The sequence below is a fragment of the Chiloscyllium plagiosum genome, unplaced genomic scaffold, assembly GCF_037043375.1.
Source record: "Chiloscyllium plagiosum isolate Xiang-an unplaced genomic scaffold, Cpla_swu_hap1 HiC_scaffold_12, whole genome shotgun sequence".
Classification (NCBI taxonomy): Eukaryota; Metazoa; Chordata; class Chondrichthyes; order Orectolobiformes; family Hemiscylliidae; genus Chiloscyllium; species Chiloscyllium plagiosum.
This window is the reverse complement of record NW_028270150.1, coordinates 56,961,340-56,974,273: the sequence shown is the minus strand read 5'-3', so window position 1 is coordinate 56,974,273 and position 12,934 is coordinate 56,961,340. Positions and strand designations below refer to the sequence as shown.

The 12,934-nt window shown below is 38.9% G+C and overlaps 1 protein-coding gene across 1 annotated transcript in view; it reads left to right on the top strand.

Annotated features, from left to right (window-relative positions):
- LOC122555113 (uncharacterized) overlaps positions 1-12,609 on the top strand; it is a 102,791-nt gene extending 90,182 nt beyond the window's left edge. Inside the window, exons 20-22 of the mRNA XM_043700801.2 lie at positions 4,046-4,204; positions 6,618-6,777; positions 10,382-12,609. Of these exons, the coding sequence (XP_043556736.2) occupies positions 4,046-4,204; positions 6,618-6,777; positions 10,382-10,473 (411 nt within the window). The 3' untranslated portion in view covers positions 10,474-12,609. The remainder of the gene's footprint in view (positions 1-4,045; positions 4,205-6,617; positions 6,778-10,381) is intronic.
- Positions 12,610-12,934: the final 325 nt, after the last annotated feature.

Genomic DNA, 12,934 nt, shown 5'->3' with positions numbered 1-12,934 from the left:
AATTTAATCTGGGATATTTCTTTTCTCCCTAGCATCTCTTTTGCAGCAGCAAGATTATTCTTAACCTTGTCCAGTCACACCTTACCAACCTGTTCAGAGATGTTATTAGACTCCTCTGGAGCAGGTGGACCCTGAATACTATTCAGAGGTAGGGACTCATTGACCCTTCAACAAAGGATGGGAGGGGGGAGACAGCTGCTTCCTAGCCACAGTGTGTGTTTCTCTCATAATCCTGGTGCTATGAAAACCCCGTCTTAGAGTCAAGAGAGTGAGGTTCAGGTCCCACCTACTCAGAGTGTACAAAGAGCATCTCTGAAAACAGGTTGATTAGAAAATATCCCCTCTCTCAACCTTCTCCCCTCAACATAGGAAGGGAGCAATGGGCTCATTCCCAGGGAACATGGTCAAGATGGCCATGCCCTTGACCTATGCCCTTTCACCTCCCCTACCTTTGAATTCTGACCTCTCTCCCTCACTGTTGAGAGAGGATCTTTCATGCTACTCAGTGTTTCCATGCTAAACATCCACCTTCCCCACCAATGCCCACCGCCATGTCCTCCTATTTCTCTTGGATAATTTAAATGGTCCTGAAAGCTGCCAACCATCAATTGATTTTTTTTGAGTGCCCTGTGTGAGGCACTTCAAATCAATTGGTCAGAACTGCTCCATCTTCCATATTAAAATCCATTAATAAGCCCCCGAAACCAGCAAATATAAATTAATCTAAATGAATATCAATTTTGGCATCAAAGTTGGAAAAATATGTGAAAACTAAATGTAGCTTCTAGATGAAAAATCTTTCCTGGGTCATTAGGAAATCTTTGAAAGATTCAAAGAACTATTGCATATTAAATAAGTTCTATCTTCTTGTTTGTTCAGATTGAAATACCAGGAACTATTTGCGATGTAATCTGAAATGCTTGTATGGCCAACTGGCAGCATACCAAATTTAAAGATAGTATAGGACATTTTTCAAATGTTTCACATGTTCTTAACCCTTTTCTATCATGATTACTCTCTCTTCCACCTAAATGACAAATATTTAGATATAATTGTTCTTTGGGCCCAAAAATATCACCAAACCTACATAGTATCAAAATTCTATCTTCTTAAAAGCATTGAATTTTTGAGGCAATCTAACAATCTGACGTTTGTTTCAATTCTAACAATCTGATTAGATCTGTTAATCATGGGAGTATTTTCAAAAACCCCACAGCAGGTGGATTTGGCTCAGGTTAGAGTTTACAATGTTAAAAATCAGAAAAACAATATGCTAAATCTAGTTAAGTTGTTCCACCTTCTGTTTTATTGGAGGCAGGACGAGTAGCAGAAATCAATACATGTTCAGGAGGTAGGTCAGTTTCTGAAATCCATTAAGGAATCTACCTGCTGTTATTTTCTAATTTTTACATTTTGTATTCAATATTGCAAGCATCAGTTATTTGCCACTTGGCTAAACCCAGGACTTCTAGGAGAAAGTGAGGACTGCAGATGCTGGGGATCAGAGCTTAAAAATGTGTTGTTGGAAAAGCACAGCTGGTCAGGCAGCATTAAAAGAGAAGGAGAATCGACGTTTCGGGCATAGCTTATAGCCTGAGATAGGATCTCAGTGAGTCCCTATCTCACTGCACCCCCCCAGGTCATCTCATCTGCCCTGAAGCTCTTCAGCCACGTCCTCAAACAGACTCACTACCACAGCCACATCTCCTTCCTCAGCACCTGTCTACGGAACCGACTGACCCCGCACGGACTCCGGACTACGTTCAGACCAACAAAATTTGGACCCAACCAGGACAACCAGTACCTACAACAAATCCGAAGCCTCCAGCAACAGACCACCTTCCGGATCCTCCGCTCCACGCTTGCAACCATGCGCCGCTATCTACATTCCCTACAGTCAGCCCTACCCCAGCTCAGGACAACACTCTCACAGACCTGCAAAGGTCCTTTACTCTTCTTCATCCACAGAAGAATCCATACACTAAACCCAGGACTTCCTCAATTGTGAAAAGATTCAACTCATTTTCAATGCGGTTCACTTCATTCTGCCATTGGAGGCAGTTTAGAAAAGGTTCACTAGGGTTGAAAACAGGTATGGAAAGCCAATCTTATGAGGAGAGGTTGAGTAAATTTGGCCTGTTCCCATTGAAACACAGAAGAATGAGAGGGAGCCTTATTAAAACTTATGAGAGTCTTAGAGGACTTGACAGGGCAGATGCGGAAAGGGGTTTTGCTTGTGGAGGTGTCTGACCAGAGGGCATAATCTCAGAATAAGGGGGTGCATATTAAAGACGAAGGTGAGGAGGAACTTCTTCTCCTTGAGAATCTGTGGAATTCTTTACCACAGATGACTGTTGAGGCTGGTTCATTAATTATATTCAAGGCTGAGCTAGACAGATTTTTAATCAGTAAGGGAATCAAGCAATATGAGGTAAATGCAAGAAAGTGGAGTTGTGGATTATCAGATCAGACATGATCTTATTGAATGGTGGAGCAGACTCAATGCACTGAATGGCCTATTTCTGCTCCTAAGTCTTTTGGTCCTATGTAATTTTCACCCTTTTTTTCTGCAAAGGATATGAATGGATAATGTTGTACTATATGCTGTAGCAGATGTACGAGAGTCACAATCAATTATAAGGAAACAACCTTACATGTGTAATTTCTTCTTACCTCAATGTTTTAAAAAAAGAGCAAATATTTTTATTTTCAAATTGGCAGTGGCAACCCTCAAGGAAGGAGCCCATAATATATCCAGTGTCATCTTTGTACTTAAAAGATAAAAAAAAGGTTGTCATAGAAACCAGAAGAACTGCAGATTCTGCAAATCAGAGACAAAAATAGAAATTGCTGGAAAAGCTCACTTCTGAGGAAGGGTCACTCGACCCGAACCGGTAATTCTGATTTCTCTCCACAGATGCTGCCAGGCCTGTTGAGCTTTTCCAGCAATTTCTATTTTTGTCTCTAAAGTTGCCATGGACCTGCTTTCATTATAAGAGATGATCGGTGGTAAAAGTTTAACTTGAGGGTCACCACGCTTCACGTGAGGGGTGAGGTTGAGAAGGTGGGACTGTCATGGTGACCTCAGACCGAATGTGAATTGAACTATGCTGCTGGCATCACTCTGCACCACAAACCAACCATCCAGCCAAATGAGCTAACCAAACCAAACCACAAGTGTCATACAACAGAACTGAGAAACAAAAATAAGTTTGATTGGCTCTTGAGGCAATGGTCTCTGTCAACATTGGACATTGCACATTGGACATGATTCACTCCTGTCAGTACTGGATGCTTCTTACCCTAAATTCCAGCATTAGATTGCATGGACTGGGGGAAGCAAAATCAAGCCTTCTCATCTTAAATTCCTGGGATGCCAGCAGAGGCCCAGAAAGCTGACGAAGGTAGAATGGAATCCTGAGCAAAAACTTAGCTGGGGTCTGGTTTCCATTTATCAAAAATCTTTTCAGCTCTACACCCACCTTCCCTGTACATTTCCACTTGAAGAAAAATTACCTATTTTGGTCTACAATCTGGAACTCTCACTAAAGCCTTTACCTCGATCTCTTCCAACTATAAACCTCAAAATCTACCCTTTGACCAATTTCTTCTTCTCCTGAAGGAAAGAACATGGCTGTAATGAAAAATGAATTCATTTTGATTTGGAGAAGGGAAAGAGTGAAGTAATGGCAAAGGTAAAAAGAGAAAATAAAGGCAAAGGCAAAGAAGTGGCTTTACAAAGATATTGGGTAAAGGTTTGTGAGGAGAAAGAACTGTTTCCGTGAAGCATGAGGAAAGAAAAAGCATTTGAGGAAGGAGGAAAGTTTAATGAGTGCATGAAGCTTTTTTTGAATACATAGTTTTATGTAAATTTGCTGAATTTATTTAATATTTTCTTCAAACTTTGCTCCTGGATTACACAATGATAAAGTTTTCTTTCATCAGTGTCTATTGATATCAATACAGGGTTCACAAATAAAATTTTACAGTAATAAGCACATGCACAGTCACTAACAAAATCAATTTCCTGTTTTTGTGACATCAGCCGAGAGTCTACTTCCAAATCAAAAACAAAGCCACAGGAGGGTTTATGACTGTTGTTGGAGATGCTAAAGACCCAAAGGGATCTAAATTATCTGTCTGTCCTTACAATGGTAAAACTACACAGATGTGGTTTTACTGTAATGGGCTTATTCAATCCAAGGTAATTATATAATTGATATCTGTTATTCTTTCAATACATAATGCTCTGGGACGAATTGTTGTTGAGAGGATTACTTTTGATTTAGTGGTAAACAAAGTTGATTGGCTGATGATATAGTTAATTAAAATATAAAGCATCTGTTGATAATTGCAATCAACAGGTATGGAAAGGTTCTGCTGTGTTAACAGAAATGAATTGGCAAGGGGATAATAATATCTGTATGTCAATTGTTTTGGTAATATTAACACATTATTGTTGGCCTGAATGATGTCGAGGTGGTTTGAATAGGACATAGTTATTGCATACGATAAGCATTAAACTAAATAAGACCCAAAGCATACTTCCTATGCAGGATTTATTTTCCTGATATCTTCTGCAAAATATAAAACATATTGAAATGCATTGCAAATGTATCGGATAAATTGTTTCAAAACAATTGTATTCAATGTTTTGTGACCATTCACTTTATTCTTACTACAGGGCTTTGTTCATTATTTTTAAGTTTTCTGGAAGGGGAGTATTATTCCCTTAATGTAGTCACCCACACTCCCTGTTGTCAAATGAAGTATTAATGCTCATGATATTTAACCTATTAGTAACAGAAATAAGAACAGCAGATAGCATGGAGTAAGATACATCTCCTTTATATCACAAAAATGGTTTATGACATTAAGTGCCAATGTGACTATCTGTAAGGCAGAATTAGAGGATTCAAAGAGATGTGGATAAATTAAGTCAATTGGTTAAAAATGCCTGATAGATTTCATTCTAAATAAATAACAAATACAGATGCTTCTTTATTTATATATAATGCAAAACATTCCAAGACACTCATTTGAGTTTTTTAAAGCAAACTTTGACACTAAGTAACATATATATTAGGAAGTATGATCAAAAACTTAGTCAAAGATATGAATTTTGAACAGTGTCTTAACGGAAGAAGGGTAAGAAAGCAGAATGGTTTCGGGAGGAAGTTTCTTCAAGGCTTAAGGTTTTGCAGTTGAAGGCATAGCACCAATAGTGAAGCTATCAAAATCAGTGATTCACAACAAGCCAAACTAGAAGAGTGCAGATATTAAATGGGGTTGTAGGTCTGGGAATAGAGACAGTGTGGTAACAGTAATGATTTGGATGACTACAAATTTATGCAGGGTGGATCCCAGGACGGCAGTCAGCAATGCATTGGAATAGTCAAGTTTAGAAGTAAGAGTATTACAAGCAGCACAAAATATAACATATTACACATTAGAAGAGGAAACATAATAGACTGAAACACAATGATTCGTTACCAATTCGGGTTTGCCATTATTAAATCTAAGAAATTAAGAACCTAAATCTGATTATTAATCATTATTAAATAATTAAGTTCAAAGTTTTGAGCACTATATCCTTACTCAGCTATTAATTCAGCTGAAGTGTTTCCTGGACATTGGAGTCAGAATTCAAATTCAGATGAGTCAAGCTGTGAAACTGAATTCAACAAACATAGTAATTTGAAACCAATAACAGAAAAATGATGATAGAGGTGTCAGATTGCCATTAAAAGCATATTAACTGACTAAAGTTTTTTTTAAAAAAATGAGCAAGTTGGTCCAGTCTACAAATGACTCAAAACACAGAATGTGTTATTTATGCATAGTATTTTCTGAAGTACCTATCAAACTAATAATTGACTATAAAAGAGAACACCAAGAAACATGGACAATAACCCAGCATAGGGAAGGGAGATACCTACCCCATAACAAGATTTACAGGAAAACTTTCAGGACATCAGCCATGACTGAAAGGCAGAGCAGAGTCAATGGGCTGACTGGCCTAATTCTGCTCCTATATTTTTATGGTCTTAGCCAGATAGTGGAAACCTAAGTGCTTGATTGTGATTTAATCTTATCAGGCCTCTTGAAAACAGCCACAATAGGATTGCCACTGAGTTTCCAGCTAATATCATAGAATCCTGACATTGTGGAAGCAGACCATATGGCCGAGTCCATTCTGACCTTTCGAAGAGTATCCCACCCAGACCCACTCTCCTACCCTATCCCTGCATTTTCGATGGCTAACCCACCTAGCCTACACACAAAGGCAATTTAGCATGGCCAATCCACCGAGCATGGACACCTTTCAATTGGGGGGGGGTAAGCCCATGCAGATATAAGGAGAACATGCAAATTCCACTCAGACAGTTGCCTGCAGTTGGAATTGAACCCAGTTGCCTTTTGCTGTGAAGCAGCAGTACTAACCACTGTGCAGCCACTGCTGTCATTCAATTCCATTCATGAACACGGGGGGAATATATTGTAGAGTATTGTATTAATCTGCATTCCTTAAAAAAGCAAGCCAACTCTTCACCTAAGCACCCAAATTAATCTGACCTTAATTAACAAACTAAACTAATATTCTATTCCGCTTATAGGCTAACTATACGTGCATAGATGCCATTGGTAGTCAAGGAAAGGCTGGAACCAAAGTAATTCTTTGGACAGAACATAGCCGCACTCATCAGAAATGGAACATTAATAGAGATGGAACAATTTCTTCTTTTCTAGATTTTAATCTGCGACTAGATATTAAAGGTAACACATTTATTTCTTTTAAAAAAATAAACTTAATTTTCCACCACATCTGAATTTATAGAAATGTAAAATCTTAAGAAAATACTGGATAATTTCTACTCAGTATAGTTTGCTTAGAATAAAGGCTGCACTTATTTATATCACGTTCATATCAATAGAAAATAATGTTAAGTATACTTCAAAACTGGAATGGCAATCTAAGTTGTGAGGTTTCCTCAGCACAGTGAACAGCGCACAACTCTTTCCAAAGAGTCAGATTCAGAGAGTCTATTGCAAATTTTAAAAATAGTATCAAATGTTATTATTACATTACAATCCCTGAGGAACTGGCCAAATTTAAGTTATGATCTGGTATACATCCCAGATATTTGCTACAACTGTTTGTGTTATAGTCATAGAATCATACAGCAAGGAAACAGACCCTTTGGCCCAACTTGTCCATGCCGATCAGGTATCCTAAACTGAAATAGTTCATTTACTTGAATTTGGTCCTTATCTCTCTAAATCTTTCCTATTCACATATGTAATTATGTTTGCCTCCACCACTTCCTCTGGCAGTTCATTCCATATAAGCAGCACCTTCTGTGTGAAAGAATTGCCCGCAGGTCCTTTTTAAATCTTTCCCCTACTATCTTCAACTTATGCTCTCTAGTTTTGAACTCCCCCACCTTGGAAAAGACTTTGGCTAGTCACTTTATCTAGGCCCCTTGTGATTTTATAAACCTCCATAAGATTACCCCTCAGCCTCTGATGCTCCAGAGTAAAGAGTCCCAGCCTATTCAGCCTCTCCCGATAACTCAAACTCTCCAGTCCCAGCAATATCCTTGCAAACTCTTTCTGGATGCTTTCTAGTTTAACCACACTCTTCCTATAGCAGAGGACCACAATTGTATGCAGTATTCTAAAAGATGCCTCACCAATATCTCGTACAGCTGCAACATGATCTGTGGAGAAATTTGCTGACACAGTATGCCATAGCTGCCTGCCTTGCACCATGCTCACACATTGATTGTAGCTTGACTGAAACTGCTCTGTGAGCAATTAAGTTAACCCCTCTTTCAGTTTCACTTCACTTTGCCCTCTGGAAGACATCTCTGATAATGATATTTTCTGTTCTGGAGAATGCACGATTTGGAATACACAAAGCAAGCTTTTTTATACAAGATTAGAACTGAAAAACAATCTGCAAACAATATATAGTAGAAACCAGGGTGAGCTATTTACCCCTTCATGTGAGTAATGAGACCATGTCTGAACCTCTACTTCATAGAATCCCCACAGTGTGGAAGCAGGCCATTCAGCTCATCGGGTCCACACTGACCCTCTGAAAAGCATCACACCCAGACTTGGCCTCCTACCCTTTCCCAGTAAACCTGCATTTTCTTTGGCCAGTCCACTGAACCTGCACATCTTTGGATTGTGGGATGAAACCGGAGCACCAAGGAGATACCCACACAGACATGGGAAAAACATGCAAACTCCACACAGGCAGGCACCCTAGGGTGGAACTGAACCAGTTCCTGCTGCTGTGAGGCAGTATTGCTAACTACTGAGTCACTGTACCCCCTAAGTACCATTAAATGTCATTTTCTTCTACTTAAGCACTATTTTCCTGCACTATCCCCATATCTCTTGATTTTTTAAAACATATGTAGAAATTTATCAATCATAGTGTTGAACACATTCAACAATTGAGTCTCCATATTCCTCTGGTGTGGAGAATCCCAAGGTCCTGTGTGTACATATTGGTATTTAGCCATCCATGGGATATGGGTATTGTTGGCTAGGCCAACATTTATTACCCAATCATAATTGCTCCGTAAAAGGTGGTGGTGAGCTGCCTATAATATAAGAAAGTTACACTCTAACATCTAAAATTAACCCAAGGTAAATATAGATACAGATAAACTATGATCGAAAACTCAACAGCGAACAACAAATAGCAAATATAACAAAGTCCGATGCTACAGGTTTCTCACCAACACCCCATAATGTTGGTGATACTGTAACTCGTCAAATTTCATTCAAACTTTGTCCACTTCTTAAGTTATTTTCAATCTTTACATTCAAAGGTCTAGCTTCATAACTCCCCAACTAACGGCTCACCTCTGGGTTGTTCCCTTGAGACTGCACCCCAACATTTACTCATAGGCGCAATTCCAGCTCTCTTGCATAAAATAGCTTCACGAAATGATACTTCCCTGGGGTTTCTCCAAGCTCCAATATTTCTCATGATTTGGAGATGCCGGTGTTGGACTGGGGTGTACAAAGTTAAAAATCACACAACACCAGGTTATAGTCCAACAGGTTTAATTGGAAGCACACTAGCAGCCCAAATACTGCTTTTGGGCTTCCTTCACCCAAAGTCTTAGATGCACTAAACTATCAATGGTTCTCAGTGACCTCTCCTGTCCTAACAGAACAGCTTCCACCAACATGCTGCCTGAAGTCACTTACTTGCTCATGCTCCTGGCTCAGGCTGTAACTAGCTTCTCCCAGCAAAATCCCACCCACATAAACTGAAACCAGAGAAATTAAAGTTCCATCACCGTCATGATGAAATAGTTTGCTCTTTTATATTTGGCCTGACCTTAAGAGGTTAATATTCCTCATTTACATTTTTTTAATCTGATAAGTTGGCTTTTATAGCCTTTCAAAGTTCACTGAATATTTTAAGCAAATCTAGTTCCAACTCCCAAGAGAAAGAATCTTTTCTGATAATATTGAAAGAAACATTACCTATGTTAACATCCTAAAGACTTTTGTGTGCTTCAGTTGTATTTATTCCATTTTCTACATTAAATTGAATCCCTAAAACTAAAAATTGTATACTGAAATGTATGAAACATGCCTATGTTCAAAAGTTAAAGGATATCACAATATTTTCTAGTGTAAAAAATTATTTGAAAATGGAATTCTGCAGAGATATTTGTAGAACCAAGATATAAAAAGTTCAGCAAGTTATCTCATCAATGGTGCCAGATATTAGATTAGATTACTTACAGTGTGGAAACAGGCCCTTCGGCCCAACAAGTCCACACAGACCCACAACCCACCCAGACCCATTCCCCTACATTTACCCCTTCACCTAACACTACGGGCAATTTTAGCACAGCCAATTCACCTAACCTGCACATTTTGTTTTGGGATTGTGGGAGGAAACCGGAGCACCTGGAGGAAACCCATGCAGGCACAGGGAGAACGTGCAAGCTCCACACAGAGATTCACCTGTGGCAGCAATTGAACTTGGGTCTCTGGCACTGTGAGGCAGCAGTGCTAACCACTGTGCCACGGTGCCACCCAATTTTATCTGAATTTTAGAAACCCACTAGGAAGGGAACTGAGAGTCCAGTAAAGTTAAGGAGTATCACCTCGAACCATCAGACTTCTGTGCAACTACAAAACACCAGCCACAGTCAGGTCTTGAGGAGACAAATTGGTGACATTCCAAATTGTTAAAAGAAAGAGTTGGAACGCTTATAAAGCAACTACCAGATAAAAGTGCTCAACTTGATAACAGAGAAGACATTAGCTAATGTAGCATTGCATTTCATTAAGCAACAATAGCATTTTAAAATTTTAAAAACTTTGTATTGTTTCTCAGGTGGTGATTCCTATGATAAGCACCACATCATCCTAAACTCACCAGAGGAACAAAAACAGACACAATTCTGGGATATTGAAGTGATGAGATGAGAAAAACAACAAGAAAGGAAAAATCTGAAATATCAATTCCGGGCCAACCAACGAAAACTGATAACAATCAAGTCTAGCAGTTAGTAATTAGAATTTTAGGCAATGAGACACATATGAAGCTCTGTTATTCACTATGTTGTGACTTGCTATGTCTATCTAGTGGGAGGTTTCATAATTGTTCCCACAAGGCTAGTGTAATTTAGAAATTCATTACTTTCAAACACTTTAAATAAAGCCAGTGTAACCAAAATGCTGAAACAAATGGAATAAAATTAAAAATACTCAGCTCCATCTATTTGGCAAATATACCCTTGCACACTTTATTACTTAATTATTTTGCCTATCAGGGTTTGTTTTTACATTAACAAAATCACAACTTCAAATATTGAAGCTTATAATTTTAAAAGTGATTTGTAATGATTTTTAAAAATTGTAAATATGTTGCAGTGTATATTTACATTTTTCTTGGATTAAACCAATAAAAAAATAAATTATTACACAGATCACTAAGTGGTTGAGCATTACAACATAAAGTGCCAACTTTAAACTAATTCTCCAAGGAATCTTCAGTTTTTTTTATTCTTTCAGAACTAAAAAACACAGGGAATGATAATTTGAACATGATTTTTCAGCTGCACATTATTTTAGTTCAAAATGATCTTAAATACATAGCTGGCTGCAAGAGAAGTATGTGTCCAAAGATACTGGATTAACTGAACATTGTGTCATTACTTAGATAGCAACAAGAGAAAATTGATCTCTGAGAAACTAACAAGAGTCGTTAGTTTCTCAGAATTGACCGGTCAACAAATTCAAATTAAATATGGCCTCTCTTTGGAAAATGAATCAATTTACTTATTTAGCTACTCTATTACTAAAGTTGACTGCATCAAGAAAGAGCTAAAACTGGAAAAATTAACTGGCGACTCTAAGCACATTCATGACCATTGCAATCACACTCTGTTAAGTTCTCTATTAATTGATGTTCCATTTGTATTATGAATACTCCAAGCAAACCCTTACCTTAATACCACAAGGTGGGGACATTTGCAAGTTATACATTATGCTTGTATTATCCCTCAAGACTGATTACTGAACTTAGTGATCTCGGACTCAGCCCCACTGTCTGCAACTGGATCCTCAGTTTCCTGACCTACAGTCCACAATCAGTGAAGATTGGGGACAATATTTCATTGTCATTAACACTCAACACTGGAACCCCCATGGATGCATACTCAGCCCCCTACTGTACTAACTGTATACCCATAACTGCATCGCCAAATACCAGACTAACACCATTTGCAAGTTCACTGATGACACCACGTCGGTCGAATCTCAAATGGCGACGAAACAGAATACAGACAGGTGGTGGAAGACCTGGAAAAATGGTACACTGAGAACAACCTAGCTCTCAATGCTGGTAAAACCAAGGAAAACATTATTGACTTTCGGCAGGATGTTACTCATGCCCCCCCCCCCACACATTAACAGCACAGAGGTGGAACGAGTGGAGAGTGTCAAGCTCCTGGGAGTGGTCATCCACAACAATCTTTCTTGGACTCTTCAAGTGGACGTACTGGTTACAAAGGCCCAACAACGTCTCTTCTTCTGAGAAAATTTGGCATGACAGAAAATAGCCTTGCCAACTTTTATTGGTGCGCCATCGAGAGCATTCTGTCTGGATGTATCACCACCTGGTATGGCAACTGTACCATTCAAGATCAAAGAGGGTTACAGAGAGTGGTGAACTCGACACAGACAATCACAAAGACCAACCCCCCATCAATAGAATCCATCCACCAGGCCTGCTGTCAAGGAAAGGCCACCAGCATTCGGAAAGATCCATCCTACCCTGGTAATGCTTTTCTACAACCTCTACCATCAGGGAGAAGGTACAGAAGCCTGAACACACGCACCAGCCTGTTTCGAAACAGTTTCTACCCTGCTGTTGTTAGAATACTGAATGGACTCACGAACTCTTAGCGTGCACCTGTACCTGTGTTTTATTTTTTGCTGCTGTTAACCTATTATTTACTTATCTATGCTATTTAACAATGTGATCAGCCTGTATTGCTCACAAGACAAAGCTTTTCACTGTGCCTCAGTACACATGATAATAAATGCAATTCAATTCAATTATGATGAGGCAGCACTGTTTCCTCAGCATTAGCTGGAATAAGAACATAAGAACTAGGAGCAGGAGTAGGCTGTCTGGCCCTTTGAGCCTGCTCCGCCAAACAATAAGATCATGGCCGATCTTTACGTGGACTCAGCTCCACTTACCCGTGCTCTCACTGTATTCTTTAATCCCCTTATTGTTAAAAAAAATTTATCTTAGCTCTAAAAACATTTACTGAAGTAGCGTCTACTACTTCACTGGACAAGGAATTCCATAGATTTATAATCTCCTGGGTGAAGAAGTTCCTTCTCAATTCAGTCCTAAATCTGCTCCCTATAATCT